General features: G+C 33.6%; 1 protein-coding gene across 1 annotated transcript in view; it reads left to right on the top strand.

Annotated features, from left to right (window-relative positions):
* The window catches only part of ITGA4 (integrin subunit alpha 4), a 98,730-nt gene that overhangs the window by 63,613 nt on the left and 10,796 nt on the right, over positions 1-24,321 (top strand). Inside the window, exons 16-22 of the mRNA XM_074302960.1 lie at positions 9,164-9,313; positions 11,029-11,105; positions 19,320-19,470; positions 20,626-20,721; positions 21,393-21,472; positions 21,845-21,934; positions 23,619-23,709. Of these exons, the coding sequence (XP_074159061.1) occupies positions 9,164-9,313; positions 11,029-11,105; positions 19,320-19,470; positions 20,626-20,721; positions 21,393-21,472; positions 21,845-21,934; positions 23,619-23,709 (735 nt within the window). The remainder of the gene's footprint in view (positions 1-9,163; positions 9,314-11,028; positions 11,106-19,319; positions 19,471-20,625; positions 20,722-21,392; positions 21,473-21,844; positions 21,935-23,618; positions 23,710-24,321) is intronic.

Raw genomic sequence — 24,321 nt, 5'->3', positions numbered from 1 at the left:
GGGCAACCTTGTTTCACTCCTGATCTTACTGGGAAAGGTTCTAGTTTATCGCCATTACATATGATGTTTACTGACATTTTTAAATATATGCTCATTATTTTAAAGAATAGTCCATTTATTCCTAGACTCTCAAATGTTTTTAATAGGAATGGATGTTGAATTTTATCAAATGCTTTTTCTGCAGCTATTGAGATGATCATATGGTTTTTGTTAATATGGTTATTGATATGGTCAGTTATGCTAATAGTTTTCCTAACATTGAACCAGCCCTGCATTCCTGGTATAAATCCCACTTGGTCATAGTGTATTATCCTGGGGATGATTCTCTGTAGTCTTTTTGCTAATGTTTTATTTAAGATTTTAGCATCAATATTCATTAGGGAGATTGGTCTATAATTTTCTTTCTCTGTTTTCAGGCTACCTGGTTTAGGCATCAGTACCATGTCTGTGTCATAAAAGGAATTTGGTAGGACTCCTTCAATCCCTATTTTTTCAAATAGTTTATATAGCATTGGAGTTAGTTGTTCTTTGAATGTTTGGTAGAATTCACATGTAAATCCATCTGGTCCTGGGGATTTTTTCTTAGGGAGTTGGTTAATAGCTTGTTCTATTTATTTTTCTGAAATAGGACTATTTAGACTATTTACTTCTTGCTCTGTTAATCTGGGCAAGCTATATTTTTGAAAATATTCTTCCATTTCATTTAAGTTATCAAATTTATTGGCATAAAGTTGAGCAAAGTAGCTCCTATTATTCTAATTTCCTCTTCATTACTGGTAAGTTCTCCATTTTTCATTTTTAAGACTAACAATTTGCTTTTCCTCTTTCCTTTTTTTTAATCAGCTTTACAAAGGGTTTGTCTGTTTTGTTGGTTTTTTCATAGAACCAACTCTTAGTTTTATTAATTAATTCAATATTTTTTTCTTTCAATTTTATTAATCTCACCTTTTATTTTTAGAAATTTCAAGTTTCGTGTTTGTCTGGGAGTTTTTAATTTGTTCCTTTTTTAGCATTTTTAGTTGTAAGCCCAATTCGGTGACCTCTTTCTTTTATTTATGCAAGTAGGCCTCTAGAGATATAAAACTTCCCCTTATTACTGCTTTGGCTGTATCCCACACATTTTGGTATGATGTCTCATTATTGTCATTTTCTTGGGTGAAGTTATTATGTCTATGATTTGCTGTTTAACCCAATCATTCTTTAGTATAAGATTATTTGGTTTCCAATTATTTTTTGGTGTATTTCCCCTGGCTTATTATTAAATGTAATTTTCATTGCATTATATTCAGAAAAGGATGCACTTACTATTTCTGCCTTACTGCATTTGATTTTGAGGGTTTTATGTCCTAATATATGATCAATTTTTGTATAGGTTCCATGAAATGTTGAAAAGAAAGTGCACTCCTTTCTGTCTCCATTTAGCTTTCGCCAAAGATCTGTCATATCAAACTTTTCTAACATTCTATTTACCTCTATGACTTCTTATTTGTTTTGTGGTTTGATTTATCTAATTCTGAGAGTGCAAGGTTGAGATCTCTCACTATTATAGTTTTGCTGTCTATTTCTTTTTGCAGCTCTCTTAATTTCTCTTTTAAGAATATAGATGTTGTACCACTTGGTGTGTATATGTTTAATATTGATACTGCTTCATTATCTATGCTACCCTTTAGCAGGATGGAGTTTCCTTCCTTATCGCTTTTAATTAGATCAATTTTTGTTTTTGCTTGATCTGAGATGCAGATGCCTACCCCTGGTTTTTTGCCTTCACCTGAAGCATAGTAGATTCTGCTCCACCCTTTTACTTTTATTTTGAATGTATCACCCTATTTCAGGTGTGTTTCCTGTAAACAACATATAGTAGGATTCTAGCTTTTAATCCAGTCTGCTAACTGCTTTCTCTTTATGAGGGAGTTTACTCCATTCACATTTGTGGTTAGAATGATTAATTCTATATTGCTTGCCATCCTGTTAACCCCTGCTTATGCTTTTCTCCTTTCCTTCCCTCTTACCCCCCTACCCTGTATTAAAGTTGTGAACACCACTTGCTTTTCACAGCCCTCCCTTTTTAGTATCCCTCCCCGAACTCAAAGTTCCTCTTCCTATTTTACCCCTTTTTCTCACAATTTCTGTATTCCCTTCCCCTTAGCTTACTGAAGTGGAAGAAGTTTCACCATAAATCGAATATGTCTATTGATACACACTATGTTCATCCCCCTCCTTTCTCAGATATAATAGGTTACCTTTGCCTCTTGATGAGATGTAGTACCATCACTTTTCACTTTTTATGATTTAATTTCCTTTTCACCTCTAGTTTCTAGGACAAATTATACTTGTGTTCTTTATATATCTTTATGGCAGAAATATAGTTCTCAAGATTTCTTTTTACCTTTTTAGAAATCTCTTGAGTTTTGTATTTGAAGAATAAACATTTTATGTAGATCTGGTTTTTTCATCAAGAATAGATGGAATTCATTTATTTCATTAATTGTCCATCTTGTTCCCTGGAAAACGATGCTCATTTTTGCTGGGTAAGTTATTCTTGGCTGCATACCAAGTTCCTTAGCCTTTCGGAATATCATATTCCAGGCCCTTCATTCTTTTAATGTGGACACTGCTAGATCCTGAGTTATCCTTATTGTGACTCCTCCTTATCTGAATTGCTTTTTTCTAGCAGCTTCCAATATTTTTTTCCTTTGTCTGATGGTTCTTGAACTTGGCCACTATGTTTCTTGGCTGTTTGATTTTAGGGTCCCTTTCAGTTGGTGATTGATGAATTTTTTCAATGTCTATTTTACCCTCGGTTTCCAAAACGTCTGGGCAGTTCTCTTTGATAATTTCCTGGAAAATAATGTCCACGCTTTTTTTTTTTCCCTCACATTTTTCAGGGACTCTGATTATTCTTAAATTGTCTTTCCTGGATCTGTTTTCCAGGTCTGTTGTCTTTCCAATAAGGTACTTGACATTCTTTTCAATTTTTTGTTTTTCTGGTTTTGCTTGACTACTTCTTTGTTTCTCCTTGAGTTATTCATTTCTACTTGTTCGAGTCTAATTTTCAATGAGATGTGTATTTTCTTCACTCACTTTTCTTATATCTTTTTGTAATTGTCCAATTGAGTTTTTAAGTGAGTTTTTTCTTCTATGGAATTTTTTTTCCATTTCATCAATTTTATGTTTTAGAGAGCTGTTTTCTTTTTCCAACTCACTAATTTTATTTCTCAATTTTTTTTTTTATATCCACTCTGTCTTTAAATGCCTGGGATGACTTCTCCAGACTCTCTTGCTAAGCTTCCCTTTCCTTTTCCCATTTCTCTTCTAGCTCTCTTGTGAGAGCCTTTTTGATTTCCTCTATGAGAGTCTTATATATTAAAGAGCAGATAATATCCCCCTTAGGAGATTCCTCTTGAGACAGTCTACTTTAAGTCTTCTCAGTATTTGAAGTATGCTCTCTTTCCATACAGAAGCTGTCAATGGTTAGAGCCCTTTAAATTTTTTGTTCATTTTGCCAGAGTGGGAATTCAAGAAAACAAATTGACCAGAGAAACAATTGGTCTGTTTTGTTTTTTTTTGGGGGGGGAGGAATGGGGCTGGATGGTTATACAGGGCTTCCTCTACAGACCGCGGGAGACAGCAGCGAGGCACTAACAGGACAGCAATGGCTGTGCTGTTTCTGTGCTCTGAGGTTCTAAGAATTCGCTGAGTCACTCTGGGTGGGGGTTGGGGTGGCCAGGTCCCAAGAGATGCTAGCTTTCTGGGATTTTATTCTTCACCTCAGGTGTTTACACCCTCTCTGCTGCTGGCTTGCTGCCAAGAGGGAACATCCACACTGGGGTAAAAGTCTTTTTGCAGAAATGGAAGAGATTGCACCCCTCCCTCTCCAGTCTGAGCTATGTGCGCTGCCTGGGTAGCTCTCACTGCCTGCCTTCAGTCTGCACCCAGTCAGTTCATCCTCTCCCCCTAGCAAACACAGACCTTCTCTGGCGAATTTCAAGGATGTCTTCTGTTAGTGATTATTTGTGGGTTTCTTTTCCGGGCAAGCATTAATTCTGAGGCTTGTCATGAAGTCCTGAGAGAAAACACAGAGCTCAAGCAGCTGTCTGCTTCTACGGCGCCATCTTGGCCGGAAGTCCAGCATTTAAATTTAAATTATAACTACAGTAAAGGTAGCCAAGTCTGTGACCAGCTCCATAAACATATAGTAACTGTAACGTCCTGTTGTCTCCAGAAGCTGCCAATCATTCTCTGGGAGGAGATCTGTAAAATCTTTTACTCTGTGCACAGGTTTCTTGGGAGCTCTGAATCTCCTCCAGCTCTTGTCCTTTCTCAAATCAGACTGGTCTCCTTTCAGCCTGCCTGGCGTCAAAACTCTATCCCAGAGTCAATTCTCTCAGACCCAATGCTGCCCTTCTTTTATCCTCCCAGAGAATAGGCAGGTGAGAACTCAATGGGGAGTGGGGAAATACTTCCACCAATGAACTTGCTCCTCTTAGAATTCTTAATGTGTAAACGCCCTTTAAAAGCCGGAACCAAAGGTCTGAGCCAGAGAACTGTCCAGACAACCTGAATTCTCACCTTGTCACTGTCTAGACAACCTGAGTTCTCACCTGGTAATCCTAATAGTAACAATAGTAATAAATCTAATTATGATAACATAGTATCAATTCTAAAGCAAAAAAAGAATTAGGAAGATTGTATGTAACATACAAAGATCCTATAGAAATAGGCCATACCAGCCCTTTTCATAGTAGTAAGAAATTGGAAACTGAGAGGATGCCCATCAAGTGAAGAATGCCTGAATAATTTATGCTATATGAATGTTATGGAATATTATTGTTCTATAAGAAACGATCAGAAGGATGATTTTAGAGAGGCCTGGAGAGACTTACATGAACAGGTGTTAAGTGAAATGAGCAGAACCAGGAGATCATTGTATACAGCAACAACAATATTATTCAATGATCAATTCTGGTGGACTTGATTCTTTCCAACAGTGAGATGATTGAGACCAGTTTCAGTGATCTCATGATAGAGAGAGCCATCTTCACCCAGAGAAAGGACTGGAGGAACTGAGTATTGATCATAACATAATATTCTCATTCTTTTTGTTGTTGATTTGCATTTTGTTTTCTTATTCATTTTCTTTCCTTTTTGATTTGATCTTTCTTGGGCAACAAGATAATTGTACAACTATGGTCACATATATTGGGACTTAACACATATTTTAAAATGTATAACATATGTTGGAGTACTTACCATTTAGGGGAAGGGGTTGGGAGAAGGAGGAGGAAATTTGGAATATAAAGCTGTGCAAAGATCAATGCTGAAAAATTATCCATGCATATGTTTTGAAAATAAAAAGCTTTAATAATTAAAAATGAAGCAAGCCATACATGTATAACCTTGTTGATTTATAAATTCCCCTTACATGTTTCAGGATCATTTGGATTTTTAACTAGGGTTGCTTTTACAATATTTATGGACCCTCATAAATGGGTCTATATATCAAATGATCTAATTAAATTGGTAATTTAGTTTAATTGAAATCATCTTCTCAAATTACTTAATTAGAATTAAAATACTATTTATATAGATCTATGAAGTCACCAATTTGGATTTTCCCTCCAGATGGCAGCCTATCCATAATCTGCTTATGTTCTGTAACTCTTGTCTTTGACCTCTAAAAATTTTATCACAGAAGATCCACCCAAAGTACTAGTGCTTTCCATTGATTTTTCATGGTATTGTGATGATATTTGGGGAGAATTAAAGAAGTCTATAGGTAACCAGCACATATTTCTTGTCATTCATACATTTCTTTGATGTATGCCATTTTTTGCTTTTGTCATTTTTAAAAATTTCCATTTTTTGACAATTAAAAATTGCTGTAATAATTTCAATGGTATACCTGTTCAGTTAAATTTTTAATTTTATTCTAGGTCTTCTTAGACTCATTTTGGTTTATCATATCCCTTCAAATACAGTGAGATGCAGTTCATTTGAACTCATTCTTGTCCTTAGGGTGACAATCATTTTGCATTTTTTGGAGTAGTAGTGTTCTATGACTCACAACCATGTAATACCAACAGATACTTAAGAGAAAAAAATGAGTTTTTGTTTCAGGATAATGTTTGGTACAAGCAAAATAACTTTACAATTTACCAATGGCAATCCATAAGTTATCTTCTTCCTGTTCATAGCTGACCCAATTAACAGTGTCTGTCCAAGATATGTATCCTAATGGATAAATCGTGGTTTATCTATCTAGCTGGCCAACATAACCTAGACAATTTGAATTCTTCATCCATTTTGTTTTTATAGTATGGATAGATGAAATATTTTAAGTGTTTAATCATAGATGCTCTGTAGGAAACTACTACATTCTAAGGCTTGATGCATTTAGTAAAATGTCATACTCAAATAAGAGCATCAGGAACATCCAGAGGATCCACTAACTGGGAATTCCAATGAATGTTGAGGGGATATGGCAAAATTGGGACACTGATGCATTGTTGTTGGAGTTGTGAACGAATCCAACCATTCTGGAGAGCAATCTGGAATTATGCCCAAAAAGTTATCAAAATGTGCATACCCTTTGATCCAGCAGTGCTACTACTGGGCTTATATCCCAAGGAAATACTAAAGAAGTAAAAGGGACCTGTATGTGCCAAAATGTTTGTGGTAGCCCTTTTTGTAATGGCTAAAAACTGGAAAATGAATGGATGTCCATCAATTGGAGAATGGTTAGGTAAATTATGGTATATAAATGTTATGGAATATTATTGTTCTGTAAGAAATGACCAACAGGATGAATACAGAGAGGCTTGGAGGGACTTACATCAACTGATACTGAGTGAAACGAGCAGAACTAAGAGACCATTATACACTTTAACAATGATACTGTATGAAGTTGTATTCTGATGGAAGTGGATATCTTCAACATAGAGAAGAGCTAATCCAATTCCAATTGATCAATGATGGACAGAATCAGCTACACCCAGAAAAGAAACACTGGGAAATGAGTGTAAACTGTTAGCATTTTTTGTTTTTCTCCCCAGATTATTTTTACCTTCCGAATCCAATTCTTCCTTTGCAACAACAACAACAACAAAATTCATTATGCACACACATATATGTGTGTGTGTGTGTGTGTGTGTGTGTGTGTGTGTGTATTGTACCTAGGATATACTGTAACATATTTAATATATATGAGAATGCCTGACATCTAGGAGAGGGGGTGGAGGGAAGGAAGGGAAAAATTCGGAACAGAAGGGAGTACAAGGGATAATGTTGTAAAAAATTACTTATGCATATGTACTGTCAAAAATGTTATAATTATAAAATTAATTTTAAAAAACTAAAAGGAATTCCTTTTTGACTTAAATGTGAAATAGATAATATTAATTTAGTCTTTTTTATAGGATAACCATGCATAATCTGATAATCTTCTTGATGTCTAGGGAAACTCTGACTGATTTCAAGAAGATATTGAGTCTAAATGAATCCAACAAGTCCTAGAGGAAGACCTGACATTTATTTAATTTCTCCGTTAAGAATTTTGGATATTTTTAAAACTGAAGATGTCCCTACCCATAAAAATGGGCAATAATGGCAATTGGGGAGCAACTTAATTTTCTATAAAATCAAACAATCAAATCAAATTGACATACCTATAAATAAAATTCTGTTCTTCACTCCCTCAAATTCAAATTCTGTGTGGTACCATGGATACTCTTCCCTGGTATCATAGCATAATGGGAAGAACACCAGAATTAGACTGGAGAATTGACTTGGAATCCTACTGAGGTGAATCATTTATGATCCTCTGGAAGAGGAAATACATTTAGGAAGGTGGATTATCTAGTCCATCTGTTTTTCAGAAGTATTCCTTCTGGTGGAAAGGAAAATAACATATAAATAGCATAATCTCTTTTTTGTTAAATTTTTTTCATAGCTTTATTCTATAATGAGGCATTGGAATATCTGAACAAATAAATATCTAAAGTGCACACAGCTGCAGCATTCTCCTTTAATTATTTGGGTTACTAAAACAACTCAGAAGTACATTTTTTAAAAAGACATCTTTTTGAATAACTTAGGCTTTCTAAAGTATTGCTGGTACAACCTGTCTTTTCCTGGCAATTTGTCTAATTTAGAACCAGCATAAAAAACCATTAAAAATGTTTTTTTATAAAATCACTACTACCATCTTCACACTAGTGTTTACTAACCATGGCCTTGTAATAAGACCTGTGTATGATATGTGCAGAACATGTTCTTGGTACAAACCCAAGCATCATTGACATTCTTCAATAGGAATATCTGAATTTTTTTTAAAAAAAGCAATTCCTTAATGGTTTTCATCACTCTTTAGATATCTCACAACCACACCAAGTATACAGCTGTCAGGGATAGGTTAATGGTCCAGTGTCATGATGCTATGTTGTATTTTCTAAAATGGAAGGCTAGACACTATCTCCATAATTTTGCTTTGCTTCAGAATTGCTGCCCTTCTTACAAAAGGCAAGATGTGTATGATTGTGTGTGTGTTTGTGTGTAAGCTGAGTCTAATATGCTCCCCAAACCTCCATTTTGGATTCCCCATTCACTAGCAGGACCTGATGGGTTGGCATAATAGCAGCAGGGGTGGTAGCAGCAGCTGACATAATTCTGGATTAGCTATCCCCCTGAATGACATAATCTCCAATTTATAATCCATAAAATTTGTTTTGTGTTTCTTTTTGAGACTAGGTATTCCTTTCTTGCTCAAACTGGAAGTACAGCAACTAGTCATGAATTCAGTACTGCTACTGGTTAGCAATGGAGCATCTCTATTTTTTCTTGGGCAACCTAGTTGTCACCCCTTATCTCATTGCATTGGTATTGGGCTTAAAGTAGACAACCTATCAACTTTAATCCACTGCTGCCTAATTTTCTCAATTTCAGGGTATTCACTAACCTCATCCTACCTTAGTAGCTCAGATTCAGTGTGTCTGATCATAATTTTATATTAAGAGGGAAAAAAAGCTTTGGTAAAACAAATGTGAATAAAATATCTAGGTTTTTTGTGTTCTTTGTCTTCTTTTACATAGGAAAAAAAGTTCTTGTGTTTTGAATTTTCTGTTATGGTTATATATTTATTAAGTAATAAAATTTCCAATTTTCTTAGAAAGATGTAAGGGATATCCTTACTCCAATTCATGTTGAAGCAGCTTATCAACTTGGGCATCATGTGATCAGTAAAAGCAGCATTGATGGATTTTCACCTCTTCAGCCAATTCTTCAGCAGAAGAAAGAAAAAGATATAATTAAAGAAAAGGTTGGAATATTTTCCTTAACTTTTATTTTTAGTAGAGGCTTTGAGAAATTTCATGGAACTTAAAATAATGAAGAATTTTTATATGTTCTTCCTTTTAAAAAATGTATATGTAGTAATTCATATCTTGTCTTAATGCTATTCCTACCCCCCAAAAAAACTTTTTAAGAACACTTTTCCCCTTTTTTTATGCCCATATGGTAAAAATACATTAAATATATGAATATGTATATGAAAGCTTTTTATTTACTTTGCTCTATGATGAAAAGATAAAAAGGAACTCTGAGTGACATCTTTTCTGTGTTAGAATTATTTGCTTACACAAAATAACCCTGAGCTCTTGCACACAATATACCTAGGAACATAATCTGTCCTGGTTTAACAGATCTTTTGTTGGATTCTATTGCTCATAGTCATATAGTTTTGTTACTCAGTAATTCCTCTTTTTCAGTTTCATGTTGTGCTTTCCATCTCCATCTCTGTACAATTTTTTTAAATTAATCTGATGTTAAGCTCCCTATATTCATTGCTTATGCTACTTTGTACAAGATTTTTTTCTGTATTATCAACAGTTCTTTATGGGTTGTAATTATTACATTTGAGTCTTTACTCTTCAACTATGAAAGATAGAGCCAGCTGAATATATTTGGGCAGAATAGTGGCATTAAAATATTTTCATAGTACATAGAAACTTAGAATTTGAGAGACTTCAAGGGGTCATATAGCCCATATTAATTCTCATCTGCTAATACCACAAAAAGAACATCATAGTATCATAGGTAATTTTAGATTGGGAAAGCACTTTGGAGGTCATCAAAGTCAACATATTCATTACAATATTAAAAAACTGAAACTCAGAGAGGTAAAGTGACTTGCCCATATATTTGAGATAAGATTTGAATGTGAGGCTCAAGTGATTGTAAGTACATGATTCATTTTTATAGTAACTAAAACAAGTTATCAAGGAAAGGTAACAACTTAGGACAAAATTTTTTCAATCTCAGTAAAGATTAAATTCCATGAAGGGTCTGAACAATTTTTATTTTTAATTTATCCAGCCCATTGGTAAATACTTAATAGTATTAACTTGAATTAAAAACAAACAAAAACCAGCCTTCCATCATAGTAATTCCTTCACTTTGTTGGGGACATCTTTTACCTTTTAAGGTTAATTTAGAGTTGCTTTACCTTAATGTAAACCTTTTATTGGAAATACAAGTAATAAACCACCAGTAATTTTTGTTTCATTCATTTTCTTGCAATTAGCAGAAATGAATTTAAAAATCTTAAAAAAAAACCCCAGCAACAACCACACACCACACATATACCATACAAGCATTTATCAAGCACTTACTATATGCTGGCACTCTGCTGAGTATTTCCAAATATCTCAAATTTTACCTTACTGAGTTTGGCTCAGTGTTCTAACCTCATCATGGTTGTGTTTATTTTTCTGCTTTTTTTTATTTTGTTTTGTTTTGTTTTGTTTTGGGGGTGGAGGGTAGTTGTTAATCCACATTATTAGCTATTCCTCCTGGTCTGAGGCATTTGGTATATTTTCATAAGTGTGTCACTTAGGCCTTCTGCCAAGTCATTGACTAAAATTATAAAAACCAAATTAAACAGCATTGGTCAAGCACTGATCTCTAGGTACTCTGTAAAAAGAATCTCAAATTGATAACAAGCCTTTAATTCATTCTCTTATATTGCCTTTTCAGATAACCTTTGCAAGATTTTGCAGCCGTGAAAATTGTTCTGCTGACCTACAAGTGTCTGCAAAAATTGGATTTCCAAAGTAAGTATTATAAATGTTATGGTTGATCACTGTCAGGATTTGAAGTGTTTCAATTATATAAATATTATGAGTAATTTCACACCAATATTAATAATTTTTTGCAAACTTAAGCTTTCTGTAACATGGTCATTTGCTTTTGGTCATATCAAGCACATATCTGCTAGGCCTATGCTAGATATAGAAAAAAGCATAAGAAGGCTTTGCTCAGTTCAATTAGGAAGAAAAATCAGTGAAGTGCCATGAATAAGCAAAATATTTAATGTGGATATTCAGTTGTTTCAATTGCATACGATTCTTTGTGATCCCATTTGTGGTTTCTTGGAAATACTGGAATGGTTTACTATTTCCTTTTTTACCTCATTTTACATATGAAGAAACAGAGGTAAACAGGATTAAATGACTTTCCCATGAGTCTTCCTACTCCATTCCTAGCACCATATACATTATGACATCACTTAGATATAGAGAGTATAAATTGGAGATAATCAATAGGAAGACAGTAGTGCTAACAGGGAGTGAAAATATAGAACTTTAGTTGGGACTACAATATCAGGTCCACTGTCCTGCTGATTGTTATGATACTGCAAACACTCAAAATGCCTATAGATAAACCAAATTGAAAAGTTTAAATGTAATTTTTCATAGAACAATTAAATACTAAAGGCCCTACAGAAATGGAAATACTAGTCCAGGAACTAGGAGGTCACCAATTTAAGATCCAAAAGGCATTTGGTAATGTAAGACTGCAGGTTAGAAGAGAGATTGAGGTTAGATTATATTAGATCTGTGAATCAACTACAAAATGATCATTGAATCTGTGGCAGCTATTGAAATAACCAAACAAGATAATATAGAGAAAAGGTTAGAAAATAAGAGCCTGGTATATGGTCACATTCATGATTAGTGGGTATCAACCTAATAGAGGAGACTGAATAGAAGTTAGAGAGGTAGGAGGAGAATGAGGAGCAAGTAATAGCATGAAAACCTAGAAAGGAGAGGATATCTAGTGTAATTAAGTGTCAAAGACTGCAGAAAGGTCAAGAGTGGTAAAGATTGAGAAAAGACCATTCAATTTGGCAATTGGGAGAGAGCAGTTTGAATTAAGTTAGAAACCATATTTCAAAGGGAAGAGAAAATGGAAGCCCTAAGTGTAGACAGCTTTTTGAAGTTTAGTCAAGAAGGGGGTGAGTATAGGATCAGAGACAATAGAAATACATATTTTAGGTTATGTGCAAATATTATAAACATATTTCCATAAAAATCAGACCAAAAGGGAAAAATCATGAGAAGGAAAAAAATAAGCAAACACAAAACATGAAAACACGTTTTGATCCACATTCAGTCTCCATAGTTCTCTCTCTGGACGCAGATGGCATTTTCCATCCCAAATCTATTGAAATTGCCTTGCATCACCTCATTGTTGAAAAGAGACAAATCCATTACAGTTGATCATCACATCATCATCTTGTTATTGTGTTCCAATTGCTTCACTCAACATCAGTTCATGTAAGTCTTCCCAGGCTTTTTTAAAACCAGCCTGCTCATCATTTCTTATAGAAAAATAATATTCCATTGCATCCATGTACCATGATTTATTCAGCCATTCCCCAGTTGATGGGCACCTATTCATTTTAAAATTCCTTGCCATCACATAAAAAGCTGCTACAAACATTTTTGTACATGATCCCTTTGGGATACAGACTCATTAATGACACTGCTGAATCAAAGGGTATGCACACTTTTACAACCCTTTGGGCATAATTCCAAATTGCTCTCCAGAATGGTTAAATCATTTTACAACTCTACCAACAGTGTGTTAGTGTCCCAGTTTTCCCACATCCCCTAACATTAATCCTTATCTTTTTCTATCATCATCTTAGCCCATCTTAAAGTGTAAAGTGATACAACAGAAGACAACAGAAATATTAGGATCAAGTGAGTGCTTTTTAAGAGAGTCTCAGCTCTCACAGAGAAAAGGGAAATAAAAGAGGATAGTTTAGATATAAAAGTCTCATGATTCTTAGGGTATAGTGACAGATCACATGGATGTGCCCAGGTATCTAGAGAACACAGTGACCAAAAGGTGCTTAGACTCATGACCGTTGGGAAAAGGACATCTAAGACATTCCTTACTCTTGTCATTTCATCTTATGTTACTAGAAAGATTTGATCAGATTGGGCTACAAGGTTAGGCTAGAATGTGGGAAAAGAACTCTCCATAGTTTGGATCTAAGTGCCCTCTGGTTTGGAGTGAAGTGGGAATAGAGTTGAAATTTATAGATATCCACCCATATCTTTTTTTATAATAATAGTTTTTATTTACCAGATATATGCATGGATAATTTTACAACATTGACAATTGCCAAACCTTTTGTTTTCATTTTTCCCCTCTTCCCCTTACCCCCAGATGGCAGGTTGACCAATATATGTTAAATATTTTAAAGTATAAATTAAATACAATATATGTATACATGTCCAAACAGTTGTTTTGCTGTACAAAAAGAATTGGACTTTGAAATAGTGTACAATTAGCCTGTGAAGGAAATCCAAAATGTAGGCAGACAAAAATAGAGGGACTGGGAATTCTATGTAGTGGTTCATAGTCATTTCTGAGAGTTCTTTCGCTGGGTGTAGCTGGTTCAGTTCATTACTGCTCTATTGGAACTGATTTGGTTCATCTCATTATTGAAAATGGCCACATTCATCTAATTGATCATCATATATTATTGTTGTTGAAGTATACAATAATCTCCTGGTCCTACTCATTTCACTCAGCATCATTTCATGTAAGTCTCTCCAGGCCTTTCTGAAATCATCCTGTTGGTCATTTCTTACAGAACAATAATATTCCATAATATTCATATACCACAATTTATTCAGCCATTCTCCAATTGATGGGCATCCACTCAGTTTCCAGTTTCTGACCACTACAAAGAGGGCTGTCACAAGTATTCTTACACATACAGGTTCCTTTCCCTTCTTTAAGATCTCTTTGGGATATAAGCCCAGTAGTAATGCTGCTGGATCAAAGGGTATGCACAGTTTGATAACTTTTTTGAGCATAGTTCCAAATTGCTCTCAAGAATGGCTGGATGTATTCACAATGCCACCAACAATGTATCAGTGTCCCTGTTTTCCCACATCTCCTCCAACATTCTGCATTATCTTTCCCTGTCATTCTAGCCAATCTGACAGGTGTGTAGTGGCATCTCAGAGTATTCACTCATATCTTAAGATCCTTCCTTGCAGTTCCACAAAAGAATCTTACTGTTTCAAATGGGATCAAATTACATTCATAAACTCAAATTGATGCTCAAGTCTTTCACAATGAAAGGACTTGAATATTCTGTAGCTGCAGCACAATGAAAATATGCTTTTTCAGGCTTCTGTGTCCTATTTATATAGGCAAAGTCTACCTAAATAATCCAATACATTTAATCATGGGTTCCATTCCTCGTTTCATTTCTGTTCTTGATAGTACTTCTGTTGATAAGACTTTCACTGATGGCCTTAAAAAATGCTGCGATATTTAACTTTAATGTTTTCTCTAAATTAATTCCCTTTCACTTAAGCCAGGCCTATGTAGCCTTAAGTAACTTGCCATTTTTATACCAAGGAAACCCAGCTCATTACACAGACGATTGAGAAATAAACTCAATTATACAAATTGACAAACTATACTATCTGATTCCAGTGAAAATGGCTTTATATCCTCAGTGCCTGATACATAATATATTCTCTCTTTAAGTGAATGATTTTCAACTCTTGTCATTCTCTTTTGTCTTTTTCATGAACATTTTGTCTGCTTCATATTCTCATCTTCCACTGATCTTCAACAAGTACAACAGCTGGGCTTGGAAATTCTTTATTTTGTGTTAGGTCTTCTCCTCCCAAGTCTTTTTTCTAATTCACTCTGTCTTTTAATCATCTTTGGCATTCTTGAATGAAGTCCCTCTAATTGCTCTACAAATTAATAGGGTTGTGAAATATAGAATATGAAAATACAAACAATAATAATGCTTCATATCTAAAGAATGAAAATACTTTTATTTTCTAATATCTAATTTCTAACATCTAATCTATGCATTTATTCTAAACTTAATTAAGCATGTTTTCCTTAACATAAACCACATAGCTTGAGCTTTAAGTCTTATGATAATTTTAAATGATAATTCGTAGCTGTTGGAATATTTATATAACACAATAAAACTAGTTCAGCACTTCTGGGAAATTATAAGCATTAGTTTACAAGTTTATTTAATATTTCTTTAGCATCACTTCCATCTCTAAATCCCATAGTCTCTGAAATAAATATATGATCATGATTTATTTTGTGATTCTATGTTTAGTATGTCAATGTGTAAAGGTCACTAAGTCCCACCATGTGTGCTATTATAAAAGCAGGAAGCACGAGCTCTTGTGTTATTTTTTAGTTTAAATGTCTACTTCTGGTAGGCATCTGACACTGATTTAAGGTGTTTTCAGGAAAGAGATTCTGATTGTTTTCTAGAAACACTCTGACAGAATGCTTTGTATATTTAGTAAAGTATAGAACATTTCATACAAGTGTTCTTGTCCCACAAAGGCAACAGAAACAGGATGAAAATCGAGGCCTTATGTTTCACAAGTTCTCTTAAATATAACTCAATGGGCACTAATGGTATTTATGTGCCCCACAGCCATAAACCTGTTTTAGACAAATTTACTCAGTGAAGAGTATCAGTTTCTGAAGACATCAGAAATGGGCTTAACCCTGCATCAAATGAGATTGAATCTATAACTAACATCTGACACATAGAAGGTGTTATGTAAATGCTTATTTCCTTCCCATATTGTATACTTTATCACTGTAATGCCCTATAATTCATTCCCTGATTAATTTGAGCCCTCTTACTGAACATCTCCTTTGTACATGTAATGAATTACATTTAGAGGGTCTTTGGCTGTCAAAGAGACCTAGCTGAATGCTACATGACTAAAATTATAAATTCAACAGCAGGTATTAACAGTACCATCAAATTTTGAGTATCCTGTGGGAACTGTACAGCACTAAATGCTTTGATGGCAGTCTTTTATGTTAGAAGAGGAAAGAAGATAGTGTGTGTTTTTTCTGGGTAGTCTTTGAGAGCCAAAGATGTGGAAAGAAATTTAGCCCAAAGCTTCTTAACCTGTGGATCACCATCTCAAATGAAGTCTCATAACTGCATGTAAGGGTTGTGAAATTATGACATTGTCAATAAGTGTTTGATTTGTAGACCTATTTTATATACTTATATATTTCTCAGGAGAAAACTGGTCATGAGTGGAAAAAGTTTAAGCTACTCTGATCTAGCCCACCCCTCTCATTTTACATATAAAGAAGCTGGGGGTAAGAGAAGTTAAATAATTTTACCAGGTGGTAGATATAGAGCTGGGCACAGGCTAGGCTACGATTCCAAAAGTTGATGTTTTTCTCATTGCTGGACACTTTCTCTGTTTCTGATAAGGAGGAAGAAATGGAAGGGGGCCAAAAGAATAACTCTGTGATTTACAGGCTGAAAAATAATCTGACTAAACCTATAAATCCTCTTACTCCATTCTTTTCTTTCCTTCTCTCTTTTGACTGCACAAGGAATTCCAATTAATATAACCTTCCCTCAATGAAATGCCCATCCAATGTCAGTTAACTCATTTACCTCACTTAGCAATTCACCTTTCACATGTGTTACTTGTTTATGATCAGCAAGTAAGTGAAAAAAGAATATAGGCACACATTTTTTTTTCTATAGCTCAAGTCTTTTTAGCTCAAGAGTCAGGAGGTTTTTTTGTTTTTTTTTAAACTCATATAAATGTGTTGTATACCTTGACATAACAAAGTGTGAAGTATCACCCTCACATTACCTTTTGTCTTAGTATCTTGATTAAAAACTATTTAACTGTGAAGTACTAATTTATTTTGTCTAGATAGTGCATATTCATTACACCAAAGCTCAGGAAAGATTTCTTTCCAAATAAGACTTCCTTTCCATTCATTCAGCTCAGAGCAGTTAACAGACAGGAGAGCAAAAATCCATCTCCCTTTTTTTCCCCCTAACCCCCACCTGAATCCTGTGCTTATTAAGTTATGATTCTGTATGTACACAGTACCTTGCTTTGTTTAAACTTCTAGGATCTAGTTGGCTTGGTAAATTTCAAGTATGCATTATGCATGTCTTAATGAAGAATGAAATATGATTACCAGGGAAAAGCTCGAGTGCCGCTTTGTCACACTCCCAGATGTGCACCTGGTGCTTTATTGTATCTCCTGTAGAAAGCTGGTGGGCATCTTTCTAATGGCTTCTTGTTAAAGAATCAAGATGCAAAAAGATATAGAACAACCAAAAAAAAAAAAAAAAAGGATGGATGGATCGAAGAGTAATTATGGTAATGTGATAAAATAACTTTAAAAAATGTAAAGGAAATCTAAACGCCAGCTACTGAAATGTTAACATTGTGTTTTTCTTTAATTTGCTGTTGTCTTGGAACCTCGCTGTTTATGCAGTGCTTTCACCTTCTGCTGTTTGTCTAAGTGCCAACTTCTTTCCCAAAGGTGTTCAGTGACTAATGCTTTGGTTAGCAGCCAGAATATTTTATAAATGTCTTATTTCTAGGCAGCTCTTCCACAAGTCTTAATTAAACTTTAATGTCAAATGAAAGTTTACTTTTAGAACCTCTTAGGTTCCTTCATTTGTAACATGATTACATACCAGGAGGGGAAATTGGGAGACTCTGATGTCCCCTCATATTTCCTCTACCCTTTTTAACTCAGCTCCTCCGCTTAGCAGCTTTAGCTCTGAGAGACAAAGGCTTGCAAATAAAAGTCAAATTGACAAACCTTTCCCAAGAGTTGGGACAATAGTGCAACTCTTGCTTAATCTGTTTCCTCTATCCTGAAATGATAACTAAAGGCTTTTTTCTTAAATAGCACTAGTGCTTTAAATGATTATTTTTATATAGTGCATTTTATTGACAGTGATCCAAAGTGGAGGTTTTCCTTCCTGTGCTTCCTCACCTGCTCCCTGTTCCCCTCCCCCTAAGGATTTAGGAGCTGTCAGTTGAGAATTTTCTGTACTCACAGCTTCAGAGTATGAATTGTTTCACCCTTTGGAACTGAAATGGGAGGATTAAGGAGAATGAAAATGTATTTTAGAACAAAGCTTGTATTATAGACTAACAAACAATTCCAGAATGGATTGTATCTAAATATTATTTTTGGTTGCATATTTATTCTTCAGCTAATTCTAGCCATAACTTAGACTATTATATAGGATGTGGTATTTTTCTATTATACTAATAAAAATAAGCAAAATATTTCATTTTAATACAACTTGTATTCTTTTTTAATGGCATTGCCAGAACATTTTATAAGGAATTAGGCTGAAATGGAAAGATCATATGAGTGGAAGCTTTATTATTTTTTAACTTCTGAAGTATTATTTGACTTGCTTATTAGATCATATTGGTTATAATATTGATAAATTAGCAATTGGTTTAGTAATATCTATAGAAGTATAGGTATGTGTAGTTGAAAGATAAGTAAACGTTTGTTAAGGGCTTTATAATATATCTGCTATAAACACTGGGCTAAGCATGCAAAATAGAAATACAGGCAAAAAAAGCAATCCCTACCAAGGAGACTTGCTAAATCTTAAAATGTTATATACACAATAGCTATTATTTCCATAGCTCATTATGCACATACAATGAATTTTAAAAGTTTTGAATTTTCCAGTTTCACAGACTCAATATACTTCTAAAAGTTATTAAAATGCAAAAGATAAATAATTTATTAAATGGAAAATAAATTAGTGTGATTTATTCAATAAAATCTTTTACTTATATAACAAATCTAAGGGAAGCTAGGTGGTACAGTGGATAGAGCACCAACCCTGAAGTCAGGAGAACCTGAGTTCAAGTCTGACCTCAAACACTTAACACTAGTTTATAACCCTGGACAAGTCACTTAAACTCAATTGACTTAGCAAAAATAAGTAAAGGATAAATCTCTTATATCAGTTTGAAAATTTAGCTGATGTTAGAATTCTTGATTATAGGAATTTGTGCCTAAAACATGTCATATTAAAGATTGTTTCGCTACTAGAATATTTTCCATATATTAATTCATATTAATGTTTAAGGCATATTAGGATTTAACACTCTTAAAATGGAACTTAACCAATGTTGAATTATTTTTAGGCCACATGAAAACAAAAATTATCTTGCAGTTGGAAGTATGAAGACATTAATGTTGAATGTTTCATTGACTAATGCTGGAGATGATGCGTATGATACAACTTTACAAATTTATCTACCCAAAGGTCTTTACTTCATTAAAATTTTAGAACTGGTAAGGAATAAATTGCAAAGTATATAGATTCTTCTTTAAATTATTACTAAATGTTTCTCAGTTAAGGCATGTAACTTGTCTCATACTTGCTCTCAAGAGTGTAATTAATATTTCCAAATACTTGGAAATAAAATTCAGGTTCATGTTTTAGCTAATCCACATTTATGTCACTATCTGAGCTTAACAAAGTGCAAAATGCAATCTGAGAAGAATAGCAAGAGTAGTAGAATAAGTAGTTGTTCGGTATCAATAAGGTCTAGTTGGAGATAGCAGGTGGATGTCTTCATAGGTGGCTGAAATCCACATATCGCCTTCATCAGAGCAGTGTGGTGATATTCTGGTAGGGCACTAGCCAGACATGTGGTTTTTAGCAGGTGGCATAGTCCAGGGCATAGAAATTGTGCTTTAGGGGCAATAGTCAAGTCTCTAAGAGGTACAAAAAGAACAAGATAAAACCATAATTTTATCTTGTTCTACAAAGCAGAATACTAAGGCAAGAACATTAGCACAGAAAATTGAGGACCCAGTGAGTGGGACAGAAGTAATGGACAAGACAAGGGCCCCAATTGCTAGAACTAAGGTAGCCTTTTAAGGTAAAGACTGACAATACTCCATCACTTGAAATATGGATCCACAGATTCTAATCTTTACTTCTTCTCAAGTGCTTGATTATCACAAAGTCCTAGTCAAGAATTAAGACTGTATAAAGGTCTAAGCCTTCAAATAGCCTGATCTAAAATATCAAAACATGTGCCATGTTAATATCATTTAGTCCCCAAATAACGAGAGTTTCAAAACCTCATTATTTTTTCTGTCTCACAATCACAGCTCAAACACAATGACTGATAAGGGAGTGATCACTAAAAAATTAATTCATAAATGAGCAGGGTGTTACACAGAAGTGGACCACAAGATTAGAGACTTGGGAATTTTGTTCATGTATATGTGGGAAGGATGATAGAATTTTAGGCAATGTTTAGCAGAAAGTACGGGAGGTCAAATTTTTGTTTTTAATTTAGTACTCAAACTAAACAGGAAATGTCCCTCTAGGTAAGGTAGAAATATATTCAAATATGTGCTTTTATAAAAGATTGTTTAAAAACCTTAATAAACTAAAATCTTTCCCTTTTTTGATTCCCATCCTCCCAATATTAGGAAGAAAAACAAGTGTATTGTGAAGTAACAGCCAATTTGGGTGTTGTGAAACTTGTCTGCAAGGTTGGTCATATATACGTGGATCATCTTTCAAAGGTAAACTTTTTGTTTTGTTTTGAATCTTATATGCAGTACAGGCATAAAAAGAAACAACATTTTGTTATTAAAAATGACAAAAGGAAAACTGATCAATTATGGATTGTTATAGACTTGAAAACCTGATTAAACTCTTGTGAGAATTCACTATGAGTCTTTACTATATGCTTGAATTGTGAGAAACTTAATAAAACATTCTTTACTGCTTTGTTGTCATTTTTGCTAAAGACATTACAATGTTTGGGCGTTGACAGATGGGACTTTGAAAATACTTCAGTAATTGCCTTTTCTTTTTCTGCTACATATTTTATTTACTGTTGTTGAACAAGAGGATTCATATTTATTCCAAAATCTTAGGATATCTCATCTTCTAAGGCTGTTTGCTTTTATTCTAAGTTTAGGGTTTTCTTGTGAATGTTTTTTTTTCATATATATAGTTTTATGTACTTAAAAAATCGCCATGCACCACATAAAGGTAATATTAAAAATAATAATAAAATATTTGTTCTAACTGAGAAAATTAAATTAATAAGAAATAAAAATTTTAGATTAGATGAGAAAACTTTATTTGATGTGTTTAATGTCCCTCTTTGTCTATATTTTCCCCTCTATCTTATCTGCAACTATTAGAATGTGGAAAATTGTTTATTCAAAATTCTGCTTTTTTATAGGAAAATCTTAGTTTTCTCCTGGATGCAAGTTCACTTAGCAAAGCAGAAGATGATCTCATCATTACAATTAATGCTACCTGGTAAATTTTATTCAAAAATTATTGTTGTACTTAGTGAAAAGTATTTGTAACATTCTAAGGATTAGGGATGGGGACACAGAGACATAAGGTGCATGACACTTTCATTTTGGGTCAAAAATAAAAGATTCTTAATTATTTAATCTATCAGGAAACTGAATGAACAAAAAATCAAAGACTAACTATTGAAATAATTAGCACAAATTCTTGTCAACACCATCATAAAAATAATGCCCACATATGTAATTAAAAACAAAAGGCGTTATTTAAACAAACCATAAGATATATGTAATATATATATATATATATATGTTAATTCTAGAGAAAATTTGCATTTTAAGAATTCTAACAGGATATTTTAATTTGATTCTCTAGTGAAAATGAATGGGACATGGACAGTCTGTTGGATAATAATATAACTTTAAGGATACCCCTCAAGTATGAAATTATGCTAAATGTTCATGGGTAAGTTAATAATGTACCACTGCTTTAGTCTTAAAGGTAATCCTTTTCAATTCCTCTACCTATATTTTGAGATTAAAATCACTAGTTAATTTTTATACAAGTCCTTATATGCTTATTTGTAATTTTCAGTCTAGTACATATTTACTGCTGCAACAAATTCCTAATAATGCACATCTAGGGCTAATTAATAATTCCTGCTAGGAATCTCAACAGTCTCATATCAGAGAAATCTTAACCCTGCCACCAGTATAATGGGATGAATGATGGTAGATCTTCCTTATTACCTTCTCACTACATTAAGTAGAGAGGGTGACTGTGCATGTGAAGAATATAGTTGTAACTCCTTATCAGAGTGGGAAATTCTAAGAAATACTTTTAAGCAGGGTGTCCCTCTTCTACCCTTTGACTCCTGTGAACCCTCTGGCTTTATAGATAAGATACAGGAACTGAGGCTTTCCTGATTTCCCAAGATTTCAGTATGTTTTTTTTTTAATCACCAGGTTTTTAATCTGATATTGGTAAATTGTATTTTAATAATTTATTTTAGTATAATTTATTTACTTTGTAATTTTTGAGTTTTATGCATTGAAAAACATTATTCCGAGAAGGATTCTACAGGTATCATTGACTATTAAAGAGGTACATATCACAAAAAATGGTTAAGAAAAAGGGAAAAAATGTGGAATTAGAATTTGTGTTTCCCTGGGCCTTAAATGGTGACTAAGTTATTTCAGGTTTTTGGTTCCTTTTGTGTATATATAGGTTTTAAAACTAGAAAACATTAAAAAATGCAATCATTACATAGATTTAAAGCAAGCATACTGGTTATAGACATTTTGTCCTTTGTTATCTAAACCATTACACAGAGTTTTCTGTACAATTCAGGGAGAATTGTACTATATTAAATATATATATATGTATATATTATTATTATTATTATTAACTGTATTCAAAAGACAGTATCTTAAATGATGTCTATTCTTCAGTGCAAAAATCATTCATTTCTGAGTTTTTAGGATTCTGTGAAACATAAAAGAGTGGCAAAAGTTTTTATTAGTACGTTGGCAAGAAAGCAAGGTTTGACTGTAAAATTTCCCAAGTTTGCATGTAGTAGGCACCCTGGTCCTGAATATCCACATTTGATTTTTCTAAAAGTAACTCTATTTTATTTATATGAATGAATGAATTAAATAGCCTTTATTAAGCACTTACTATGTATTAACCTCTAGAGATATAGATGTAAATTAAAGATTGTCCATACTCTCAAAAGTTCCATACTAATTGGAGGACATAGAATATATACACAAATAAGTTCAGCTTCAGGGCAAATGGTAAGATCTGTTTTTATTGTTGTTTTTGTTGTTGTTTTGTTTTGCTAAAAGGAATAGAGGGAGTTAAAAGTATAACAAGAGGGCAGGGTTTTTCTGTAGTCCTGCAGTCTAGATGATTTCTTCCTATGGTTTCAAAATCTAGATGGTAAAGGATGAAGGTTTAGTGGAGATAAAAAGGAGGAAATATGCCTCCAATTCTGGCTCATTAAAGCAGAAAGTAACTGGTAATGTTGGAAGAAGAAGGGATGCAGAATTACTCTGGATTAGATTCATAAAGAAAAGTCAATTTTAATATGGTACCAAAATAATACATTTTGATAATTTTTGTTTGTTTTTTAAATTATTTTCATCAGATTTGTAACACCAGCCTCATTTATTTATGGACCAAGTGAGGAAAATGAACCTGAAGCTTGTATGATGGAGAAAATCAATTTTACTTTCCATGTAAGGTTTTACTTTCCATGTAAGAGAAAATTGTTTTGTAAAAATATTTATATCAAATTCAGAATTTATTTTTGAGTTATTATCATAGAAATCATTACTTTATCAGTCTGTTAAACCGAGGAGGGTAATAATAAGGGATGGAAGAAAGCAATTCAGAGATTACTTAGTATTTTTATTTTGAGGATGTGGTTCCTAAAGAGGAAAATAAGCTTGATAACTGAGACCAAAGCAGGGTAATGGTGGTATGGACTGAAGCTAATTAAAAAAAAAGATTAGGGTTTTGATTACTCTTTGCCAAATAATAATAGCTGACATAGCACTTGAAGGTTTGCAGAATGTTTTACACATAACCATTTTTTATCCTCATAACATTTCACTGAGAAGCAAAGATTTCTAATGTTATCATTTTCCTTCTGCACATGTAGAAACTAAGGCTCAGGGAGGTTAAGGGACGTCTTCATGGATACACAACTGATGAGTGACAGAAACTATACTCACCCAGTTATCTGCCTTGACACTAGAATGCCTCTCACACAGACCAGTGATTTTTGACCTTTGGAATTTTTTTATATCGAAATATTTTCCAAGAATATTACAAAGAGAATATCACAT

Source organism: Sminthopsis crassicaudata, chromosome 3, assembly GCF_048593235.1.
Source record: "Sminthopsis crassicaudata isolate SCR6 chromosome 3, ASM4859323v1, whole genome shotgun sequence".
In the NCBI taxonomy this organism is placed as follows: Eukaryota; Metazoa; Chordata; class Mammalia; order Dasyuromorphia; family Dasyuridae; genus Sminthopsis; species Sminthopsis crassicaudata.
Note: the sequence above shows the minus strand (reverse complement) of the source record. Positions and strands in the feature narration are given on the sequence as shown.